The sequence below is a fragment of the Folsomia candida genome, unplaced genomic scaffold (assembly GCF_002217175.1).
Source record: "Folsomia candida strain VU population unplaced genomic scaffold, ASM221717v1 Fcan01_Sc014, whole genome shotgun sequence".
Classification (NCBI taxonomy): Eukaryota; Metazoa; Arthropoda; class Collembola; order Entomobryomorpha; family Isotomidae; genus Folsomia; species Folsomia candida.
In genome coordinates this window covers 413,803-426,009 of record NW_019091206.1, presented here as the reverse complement: position 1 = coordinate 426,009, position 12,207 = coordinate 413,803, and the positions used below count along the sequence as shown (strand labels likewise).

Here is a 12,207-nt window from a genome sequence, read left to right as displayed (position 1 = left end):
TTCCCTTCTTTTCATGGTATACGATATAGGAATCAGGAAGGCAAAAGGAAAGGCTTCCTTTCCTTTGGTTGGCAGACTAACTTGATGAAGATAAGAGATGATATGATTGAAGTGAAATTTTGAGATGAGATTTAAAACGGTAGGTTTTTTTTTAAGTATATATGTACTTCTTAACCAGATATTTTTCATTACCTAGCTACATCCTCGCAATTTACGCAAATGTTGAAAAAATAAATAAATTTTGCAAACCTACGAGCAAACTGGTAGAAGCATAGGTCGGAGTACTCCGGCTTCCGGATTACGTACTCCGTACTCCTGGGTACGGAGTACGCGAGATTTGCCGGAGTACGGAGTACTCGAAGTACGGAGTACGCAAAATATCCGATCTATATGTAGAAGTCCTAAGTTATAAGTAGTCTTTCTAGCAAAAAAAAAGCAATCGGGCATTCAAAAAAAAGCAAAATATTTGAGTAGTTCCACACATGGTATATTTCATGTCGCAGATTGCAACATGAATTACTGAAATGCTATCAGAAGATTGCAAGTGAGCTGGTTCAAATTATCCAGACTCACGATGATGATCGTGCTCTCAAACGTGTACATAGATCCCGCCGCACATGTGATGTTGGGGCAAGACCGTTTAAAAGACTCAACCCAAGGCTCACCCCTCCATTGCTTCCATTCTCGTTTTAACGCTTTGCTCTCATCATTCACCCGACCCGCCATGGCTAATGGGGTCATCGACTCAAAGGCGCATCGTGCCCCGCACGCGGGAAATATGAGATTCGCAATGATATCATCAGCCCAGAGAAGAATACAGCCATATAGTAAAAGTGCCAGCACAATGAACAGTAGGGATGGAAATGACCGCAAATAAAATCCAGCCACACTGTTCAGCAAACTTGTCATGAGCTGGACTTGGCGGTAGTGTGCAATTGCCCCGTCTCGTTGGGACTTGATTTTTGTTCTAGAGTAAATTTGTGAAATATAATCTATAATTAATTACTAATTAATTAATTAATTAATTATTAATCTATTTAATCTCTAATTTAAATTATTTACCTTGCCACCCGCAACTCCTGCATGGTTCCGGCCAAACCAAGAAAAATAATGGCCTAGTTGAACGACCACGTGTAGAGGTTTATAGTTACGCCATACCATTCACAAAAAAACCAAGGAATATCGTAAATCAGTGGCATAAAGTTATGATCTCCAACATATCCGCAGTCATGAAAAAGCGAGCTGAGATAGTTCTGCGTGCAGGGGGCGGCAGGAACCACGATGGCATGCGCGATGGGATTGATAGTAAAGTGAATCACGGCAATTAGCACTTGGCGGGATAAACTAGATTTGGTTTTAACGACCTCCCTCACGCTTAGTTCGGTAGGAGGTGGCTGCTCCAGTTTTTCCAGTAAGGTATTTGTAAATGCCATCATTTCATCGCTGTAAAGTATAATGTAATGGTTATTGGGACGGTTGGCGGGTAAATATAAAAATAATTACTTATTCCATCCTACCCCAGAAACACGTACTGCCAAAGTAGAATAAAAGTAAAGGTAAATGCCCCAGCCATCACGGCATTTACGATTTTTCCAAACAGCGCAATTTCCCAGTTTGGCCGAAAAATAGAATTCGCCAAACGGACAGAAGAGAAAATCATTAAGCATGTTATGTACGTGAAATGGATGTAGTGAATCCCTTTACCAATCCGAGATGCTCTTACGAGACGTCTTTTTTCTATGTCCCAACCATAAGCTGGAAAAAACGTGGGTACAAATTAAAAAAAAACATTACAAAATATAGTTTAAAAAATATTTTGGCCTTACGGACAATGTGTGTGAGACACCCAAACCGTAGCATCGTATGGTAAAAACTCAATGCCTTTTCAGATAACATGTTTCCTTTTGAATGCTCTCTGTTTCCCTGGGGTTAAGTATTTGACTTGACGATATTTGAAAAGGTGTGATATTTATATAGGTTTGGTATCAATGAAAATGAGACTATGACATATTCCAATGGGACGTATCCCGTATTCCCATTCAGAGCAAAGGCGTGCATGCTTTTGAGAAATCTTGTCATCATAATTTATTCATTGTTATTTCTGCGAGTGTTATTGGGTCCACCATTTCTGCTTATTCTTCATTGAGCTTAAAAAATTTAAAAGTTTAAACAGAATTATGACGGAAAGAGAGCACTGTTCTCCTTCTGATAGGGAAGTTTATTCACTAGCCAATCCTGTGCATATGTAATACAGGGAGGAATTTATAAGAATATTGGTATGTACGACGTCGGCATTTATTCAAGCTGGAAAATTGTTATGTAAAATCAGACGCGAAATGGTTTCGAATCGAAAGTTTCGAATTTCGACGAAACGAAAAGAAATATTTCCAGGGTGGTAAATTAATCATGCTTAGCCTTTTATGTAGGAGCGATTCACTAACAATTTTTGGATCAAATGGCTCATCCACGAACAATGTTTGAGCTATGAGAACCATCTTCAAACGATATTTGTTTTCTAGAAATCATCCATGAAAAAAGTTTGTTAGATTATGGATTTTCTAAGAAAATATGAAAAGTTGGGAGCCGTGTTTATGTCACCCATAACACTGTTTGTGGATATGCAGTCTCTATAACAGAAAGGTTGCTTGTCGATCGCCCCTAAAACGAAAATATCATTCATGTACATACGACCCCTTAAATAGTTGTCGAAATATCTCGTTTCGTTTCGTTACATCAAACTTATTTATATACGAACCGAAACGAAATTAACTATTTAGTATTTCGTTTCTATTCGTTTTGATGGGGTGAGATTTCGTTTCGACAAGTCGAATTAAAATCACATTTGCTTTCGAAACGAAAATACGATAATTTCGTTGCAATTTCGTTTCGCTCGGAGCACTGAGCGCTATACAATCGCTTGATATACTTTCCATTAGGCAACATGACATATTAATGATGTTAGCAAAAGTTGGGGATGGCGAGTCTACATATTCCCGTTCATCCTCCTCCGTTCCCGATCCGGTTATGGCTATACGGTTTCTCCAGTAAATACATAACGCACGGCAGCAATATATTTATTTCATATACAAGTGGACATGTTTCGCGGAAATTAATATATTACGTAAATTGATACCTGCATATCTGCACGTACACAATTTGTAAACTGACCCCAAGTAAACCAAACCGAGGACGAGATCATGAGGTTATATAACAATCTAAATTGTATTTATGTGAGTGGCCTACGTGACCCGACATTAATGTAAACATGTAATTCAAACAAACATTCCCTCGCTTGTGTTATGTATTTGTTTCTCAGCAAGTTTTTTTCCTTCAAGGCAAAGGTACGTGCATTACAATGGAACAACTAATTCAAAATTTACAAAATTTACATCAGTAATAATCTCGTGGCATGTATTAAATCTAAATACATACCGTCGTACAATTTCTAAAAAAGACCAAAATGACGTCCCATGATTTTTTTAAAAATAAATACGTCCCTTTGATAGAACTTGTACGTGACAGTTAAATATCTAAGTGTACCACTTTCATTAACTCGGATGAGACAGTTTATAGTTTAAACTTTAAGCAGACCACAAAATACTGTAAAGTTTGACAGCATTAAAGGCTACGAAAAATAGCCATACGGTATGAATAGTTCGAAATTAATTAATACTTAATACATTGTTTTCGCAATAGTCAGTTTTACTATGAATATAAATTTACATGCAGGCATGGACATTTGTAATAAATGTACATACGATATCATTCCGCAGCCATTAGTTTCCAATGAGAAAATAATATCGTATTGTATTTTTTATTAAAATATTTTTTACAAAAGCGATCTTAGAAGTTAGCCTTATAAAAATATTTTGGTTGTATATATGTCTTAATTTTTTGCAATTGTTTCCATATTATGCATTGGAAAGTAAGTATTTAATTATTATTCAAGAAACAAATAGACAGATGTAGTCCATCCGTGCATTCAGGGGGGTCGGGTTGTTTTTTAAGTCAGGGTTTAAGATGATATCCTCTTCACCAACTTGGCCATTAGCAAATCCTCCTCTGTTCGTGTTGAGGCGATGGCGATGAGACGACTTTAAAGAATGATTTTCTTATACATTTTTATATTTTTTTCCTATTTACTTTCATGTCGCGTGGAAGTATGTGTATGAGAAAGAAAGATTTAGTTTGTTGTAGCCCAAGTAAACGCTAAATACTGGAGGCCCGTGCCGCGACCTTTTTCGACATAGGAGGATGCAGTAAAAGCATCTGGAGTAATTTCAAAATCTAGGTTACGGTAGGCACACAGTTCTTCGACAAGTATGGTAAATAAATGACGACTTTAACACCCAGGCCCCAATACATGTGGATTAATCATTGTATTACTGATTGTTCTATATTGGCATAGTTTTCAAAATTATTCATTCTTTATTCCAATCATTAGCATAATGAATATTTAGAAATAGAAAGGAGACGTTCGGAATAATAAATGCATACAAAAATAATTTATATAACAGTTTAGCAAACTGACCATAAGAACATACGTTTGTGGTTGCGCCGCCTTATTATTTATTCCTTATAAGTTTTTAAATTATTTCAAATGGGGCCATGGCATCAAAACGTTCTAGGGTTATCCTGCACTCGCCCAAATGTACACTGTGTCCCAAAAGTTTCTGCGCATCACTCGTGCGCGCGGTTTTCATCCACTTTTTCCCTTACATCTTTTGTGTTCATTTTTATTCTTAAACATTTCTTGACCCAATGGCCTCAAACGTTATGCAATCTAGTGAACACACGAGTGAGGATGCAAATATTATCACAAGAAGGATATCCTGTCGAGCGCAGATACATTTGGGACACGGTGTACCAACCCTGCAAAAATCATTAAGTTCTGAAAGGTACATGTTCGTGGACTTTCCTCCTTAGACATGTTGATCACGTTGCGAATTTTGTGAGCAGTGCACCACCCACACCTTCCTAAGTGGATCAGGCGGAGCAAATATCAAACAACGGGATATATTACATATGTCCCAAATTTATTTTGAGATTGAAACCAACCCAGTTATTTATTTATCTAGTGACAGTGATGGATTCCCGAATTGTTTGTCAATTCACGAATATTGTGCAAATTGGAAGGGTTTGGCAAAGCAAAAAAATAAAGTTTTACTTAAATATTTCTAAAACTACGTCTTAAATCGCGGCCGTTCTACAAATTACGTATTCAATAGCTAGACTTATTTTGTTATATGTAACCAGGGTTTCGTTTTTCCCGTCCAAAACTATTTTTTCCCACCTGCCATGGGATGTCCTGCGTATTCGTAATCTCTATGAAATTTCGAAAATTTCGATATAAGACTCGGCCACTTTTGAACAGTTTTGAATGTTTTGCTGATTTTCTCTTAAGAATACATGTGAATTTTCAAAATTATCCGAATTCAACCGTATTACCCACTTTTTTTCTCAGAATTTAATGGAGAACACGACTAAGAATTTGGATTTTGAAAATATTAAGTTTTAAAGAAGTTGTTTCGAATCACCACAAAAAACAGCGTTTTCCCCATTTATCCCATTTCCCACCTATTTTGGGTCGATGGTAAAAATGGGAAAAGGGCATTTTTCCCACCGCCCTGGTAAATTTGGTTTTTACCAATCGTAACCCTGTATGTAACTCGCTAGGTGGCGAGTTAAACAAATTATAAATTGGTGTCGGAGATCATTTATTAATTCCAGTAAAGTAATGAGGCAGCATTAGTTTAGATTTAGCATAGCTTACACAATGGCGTTACTATTTGCATTGTTTTTACTATTTATTAATCTGTTTAAAAACCTAGTTACACCCTAGTTACCATGAGGACAACCTGACGAGTTTCAACATGACCACTATATACTTAAGTTCGTAATTAAGTCCTTTAAAACTCAATACGTACTGACAGAAACCATTGGTTTGTTTAACCTCGATCAGATTGTATGTACATCCAACTGGAAGCAGGTCTTTCAGGACAAATTTTTATCTCGATTACATACAAATGAACCCGATTTACTTATTTGACTACTGGCTACACATAATGATAAGTTTTTGGAACAACTTTTTTCCCCTGATTTACATTTTATTTGCATTGTTTAGTAAATAAGTGATATCATACTCCCATTTCTATATTTGGTCCACAAATATCAAGTCACATAAATAAATAAACTTTTTTTTTCTGAAACATGCTGTGCACAGTTTAATGACAATAAGTACATATTCTCTAATACCATTGTTCACCCCTTTAATGACGAAAAAGGTAATCTTGGTAAACTAAAAAAATCCTGGGTGGGTATATAAAAAAGGATGTAACCCAAAATTACAACTCATTTCGATTTCACAACTGTCCTCGTTGAGTACATAGTAAAATAATAATCCATTAAAAAAATGAAACTTCCAACCCTTCTTCTTGTCATAATTGGTATGATAGCAACGCAAGTTAGCGTCACGGTAAGGGAGGTTACTACCCAAGTAGCAAGCACTAAAATTCCCAATATATTCACATTGCGCTGAATGAGGTGTCCAAATTTTGGACGTCATATTACTATGATTTCCACGAAAATTTCACACCAACGTGGAGTTAACGTAAATTTCATGTGAATTCCACCTAAATGTGAAATCTTTGTGGAAATAACATTAATATAACGTTCAAAATTTGGCCAAGTCGTATCTACTCAAACGTCAGGTCAATATATGTGAATTTTAGCGTTGCTACTTGGGTAGTTCTTGCATAATAATTACGGAAACATTAAATCCGCCATTATTTTAAATTACAGGAAGCAGAGGCAATACTTATTATCATAATACACGACGTGGAATATAATACATCCTCCCGAATTACTGGAATGCTTAAGGACGGTCCATCCATAAGTTATAAGTTAAATAATTGGCCACTACCAAGTCGTCAGGATTCTCCAAATGATTTGGTGAGTAAAGCCTTTTGAAAATGATGAGACCTAATTTTCGTTTGAGTTCAGCTAAGAAATTACTGAATTTAATTCTCTGTTTTTTTACGTTAGTCTCAATCCGGGGATCACTACGACATGCGGGAGCAATGCATTGGATCTGAGGCTGAAATCCAAATTTTAAAGGATGCCATGGAAAGAACTGTCAAATATGTGGAACGTCATGTCGGAAATATTTTCAGTTTCGATGCGCACGTTGGTCTTCAAGTGTTGGAGGGTACGTAAATATTTATATGTTTTTTTTTGTCAAAATCAGTTGCACGGATTATCAAAAGAGCACTTCGCGACAAAGGTTTACTCTATATTTTCATTTCTGGCATGCGTTTTCCCTGTCCTACTATGGTCGGTATTTTATAATTAGACCCTATTTTTGCTGGAAGTTAAACCTGCACATTGATTTATTCCTTCTTAATATGCCCCATGATAAAATATTTCAAAAACTTTTCAAATTTTGGAAATGCATCATAAAATTTATAAAAAAAACTCGAATTTGAATTTGCAATGCATTTAGTGTTAAAAAGTCGTCCAAGAAAAATTTCTATATTCTAGAAAAGGGTCAAATTTTATTGCACCGACCATAACGTTAAAGTATACAAACGACATAACGGAACGCCTTTTTCGTAAAAAAACGCTCCATTTTACATATACCGACCTTAACCAAATTAAATCATAATGATCAAGAATTCCCTTAATTGCTGGGTAAAAATTCGCTTCGTTTGATTTATTTAGGTGAGCATGCGTACGCAAAAAAACGTGGCCAATCCAACTCCACCCTACCCGCTAGGGTGAAACCCCTAATCGAGCAAATTAATACGCAAGCAATTATCGCCATTAACGATAAACTGACCAAGCAAGGTACATATATTCAGTTAATAAGAAACCTGAAACAAATACGGTGGTGATTTTAAATTTCTTAGCCGCCAAAATCATTACCAAACATGAGAATCTCTTCGCACGTGACTTTTCTGACTGGAAAAATCCCGACATTCTCGTCAAGCGGAGATCGGATTTTCCAAATGTTGGACAGGATCCGGAAACCGTGTGGATAACCTTAAACACGCAATGCATCGCGGCACTTTTGAACAATTGTGACGTGCCTTACACCTGCGAGCGGACCTATTTGAAAGATCAACCCCAATCACAGTACATGCTGACTCATCAAGCGTTATATTTATTGTTCGCGAGAAAGGTGGGTAAATATGACGGATAAGATTTAAATAGTTTAAAGTAATGTATTTTTACCCTCCGTAGACCAACTGTGATACCAAGCGTCCCGAACTTTTTGGAAATGTGGACTCTTCTTTAGAATCACAGTGCGGAAAAATGTTACTGGAGGCGGAACTCTTGGCACAGAACGCATTTCCAGCCTGGGGAAAAGATCTGTTCGCTGAGTATGGTATGCGATGCGTATAAAACTATTTATTTGACGGATAATAATATGTATTAGGAGCTGTTTAAGTTTTTTCTCCGGAACAGTTTTCATCTGCGGGCAGGCCGGATATCCGAATTTTCTTAGGAAGGATTGGATCCAAGAAATTCTTTCATGGCAGAGCAAAAGTGAGTATGGGTGTTTCTTAAATCCCGAACTGAATGCGGACTACCGTACCACGGAAGTCCGCATTTTGAGAGAAGAGACAGAGCAGGAAAGGGAGATTGGTGTCAAATCAGAAGAAATTTGTTATTCCCACTTGACCTCGACTTCTCTGTCTGCGTTGGCCATGAGGTTGGGTTGCATACTGGATAATTGCTAAAGTAATTATGTCGGACAGATGCCGATTTTAAGAAAAAACATGTTACTTAAACATATGTTTTTTATTCATGATGACGAATTAAATTGTTTTTGCTTTTCTTAAGCTAAAATCTTTTAAATACTTATGTAAAATGTATGAATGTGTTACGATATTGAAGTTTTTTTATGTAGTGTATTTATAATGAAGTTGTATGACAATTTTTCATAATTATGTACTTAACACTCTTAATAGATGCATATTTCTATCTTGATAAATAATAAAATTTCAATAAGTAAGATAGTGGCAACATATCTACATTTCTCCTTAGTTTGTGACCTAAGTTTAAATTTTTAGGTTAAATTTTAATAAATAAATAATAAATACGGAATTTATTTGATGAAACGAAATGCAAAAACAAATGTCGAGAATTGAAAGCACAACCGGAAAGCGGAATGGTTTTTTTTTCTTTATTGCGAAAATATAATAATAATACTCAGGCCCCGATCTAGGCAATATGTTTACCCGGGCAAGAAAAATTCTGGCGCCCTAAGCCGCCGGCGCCTTCGAGCTAAAATGCTGAATGCAATTCGCGTGGCATGCTTACCAGTGACATAGCTTTTCTGAGTCAGGCCTGGAGAGTACATCCTAGGTCCGGTATTTTATATGGTTAAAAATTACTCCAAAGGTCAATGAATCGATGCCACCCTAGCGGACACACCGGAGACATTGCCAATGCATTAAGTAATATACTATGTACTGAAGTGCTTACACAATGTAGGGCTCTTAAATAAATTTATCACAAGCCTTGCATTTGGATAGCAAGGCTGAAATAGTATAATTAAATATCTGCGAATAAAACCAGACTCTTATCCCTTTCACAAGTTTCAAAACGTTAAATCCCGCGACACCACAGATAACACATAGGGGTTTAATTGCGATAAGTATCCTTCGCTGGTATCCTCGGTCTCGACACCTCGCTAAATGTCGCTCCCATTTCTCCTTCAGTTTCACCGTCTTCTCATTAACGTTGATCCCTAATGGAAGCAAGCAGTTGATTAGCAACAGGATGAGGGCAGCCACGGATGGAAAACAGAGGTAAAGTGGCATCGGGATAAAACTGTACAATTTGATGGACACGTAATTAAAGAGAACGCACAAAAGTAGTGCGACTCCCATTAAGATGGCTGCACCTCTGGATAAAATGTCATTAAGCAGCTGCAGAATTATTACCAGTTCAAAATATTTTAACACTTGTTTGCTAGCACTATGTTTCGAAATCCTGATTAAAATTGCCCACAAGTCTAATTTCCGAACCCCATCGAGCACAAGTAGGGCTGACAAGGTGAGTGAGCAAAGCAAAAATGCGAGAAGACGGAAGTACTGGATGACAGGCAGGAATTGTATGATTCGTATAGGAAGGGTAAGAAGGTTCCCCAGCAAGGTATGTGTTTCTAGGTGGAGAACATATTTGGCAAAGAGGTAGCCCGGGTCGAAATGAAAATAGAGTAGAAGGGTAAATGACAGGTATGGATATATGGAAAAAAGGATGACGTTCATGTCTACGAAGAGTTCAAGGGGATCTATCCTTTTGATCGTGGAGGCTGAACAAAATGATATAATTATTTTAGTTAGAAAACCAGCATTTTTAATACGTTTTTTGATCATGTACATGGTGGCCAATAAATTGTGAGTACACCCAAAATCATCCTCGCGCCTTGACAAAAGTAGCTGCAACTTTTGTATTTGTGGGCTTACAGTTTTGATTTTTTTGACAACGTATACTGTGTACATGGTGTAAAGGTAAAAGTAGAAACCCCTACGGTGCAATTTTGCTCTTTTTGCATTTTCATAACTTTCCCCCCTCCAATGTTTGGCCTGATTTTAAATTTCAATCATACTGTACTCATGATTTATTGACCACAATGTAAACCCTTTGTTGCAAAACGTACACGTTGTATGTTCCCGCCATGCAGCCTGTACAAAATAGTTGATTGTGGTCTTGATCTGCTCGACATTTAAATAAATAAGGGATTCCACCGTTACGAGCAAGAAGGTTGTTGTCGTGAAGATGCTACACAGCAATAAGGTTGTGAGTGGGGGTACCGTTTTTTCATAAATATTGAGTAGAATTATTGCGAAAGAGGAGGCAAACATTAGAGGGGTTATAACGTAGATGATTATAATCCATGAAATTAAAGAATCTGGAGACTTACAAGGGATGACCCTCGACTGTAACCCTAGTTCAGGGTACCCACTATGTTTTTTAGAATCTACTTGGACCCCATATGAAGGATCCATTCACATTTCCGTGTAAAACTCATATTTGGCGAATTGTCGTGGCGCCAAACATAAAAATCAAGATTTTTGACCATTTTCAAACTTCAATAACTTTTGAAGTTTCCGCGCAATTTTCAAAATTTTTGGCTTAAAATGATCAGAAAAATGGAAATTTCAAGAAATAAATATAATACAGAAAATTTCAATTTTTGAGTTATTTTGAAACTTTTTCTGAGCGACCCCTCGTCCAGCGAAATTTCGAAAATTTGCAAAAAATTTGCAAAAATGGATTATTATTTTTGTATTAAAATATAACTCTTTGTGATCATTTTTAACAAAAAAATTTTAAAATCCATTCAGGATTTCAAAAGTTATGGCGGTTTTAAAAGTAAAATCATGCGAATTTGGCGAATTTGGCGCCACGGCAATTCGCCAAATATGAGTTTTACACGGAAATTTGAATGGATCCTTTATATGGGGTCCAAGTAGATTCTAAAAAACATAGTGGGTACCCTGAACTAGGGTTACAGTCGAGGGTCATCCCTTGTTAGTTGAGACAAATTTCCCGCTGCTTTTGTTCCATGTAAGAGGACATGTCCAGCAGTAGTGGAATGAAGCTGCTAAATTTTGAAGAGATTTCCATAAATGTGGAAGTGAGGCCATTGGACAATTGAATCTTCCTGCAGAAAGTTTCCAGAAAAACGATTGCGAGTGAGAAAAAAAGCCAGACTCAGAAATTAAAAGAAAAAACTGAGGATACAAAGATTCTTTTACTATATTAATTTTCTTCAAATTTGCACAGCAAGTTCGACTATGATCGGTCCTTCCTGTCAGTATAATGTCCACATAGTATTAGTATTGGAGAGTTAAGACTAAAAAATTTACAACATTAAATTGTTTTATATTAAATAATCATAAGTAGACAACTCTGAATCAATTTAAAGTAGAAATTGTGATGTCAAATTGAACCTCAATTGTTCCTTGTCAGACTCTGATTAAATTTCTTCTAACTTTTTACTAAATTGGGCTGTCATGAAATATTCATTTCGAAAATAAAGTATAAAAATGTACGTCTATAAATTGATGAATTGGTGAAGGTAAATATGATTATTAAAACTAAATTGATATGTAGCGCAATCAAGATTTGTTGGATATGATAACATTTTAATATAGATCTTTTAGTGAAATAAGGGGAAAGACCTTCTACATG

General features: G+C 36.4%; 1 protein-coding gene across 1 annotated transcript; it reads left to right on the top strand.

The window, feature by feature from the left end:
* The first annotated feature begins 6,330 nt into the window (after positions 1–6,330).
* On the top strand, positions 6,331–9,125 carry LOC110856041 (UPF0764 protein C16orf89 homolog). The gene is made up of 7 exons (XM_022104483.2): positions 6,331–6,475; positions 6,802–6,951; positions 7,045–7,207; positions 7,720–7,845; positions 7,908–8,179; positions 8,242–8,386; positions 8,467–9,125. The coding sequence occupies exons 1-7, from the start codon at positions 6,413–6,415 to the stop codon at positions 8,739–8,741; spliced, it is 1,194 nt and encodes a 397-aa protein (XP_021960175.1). The 5' UTR covers positions 6,331–6,412; the 3' UTR covers positions 8,742–9,125.
* The last annotated feature ends 3,082 nt before the right edge of the window (positions 9,126–12,207 follow it).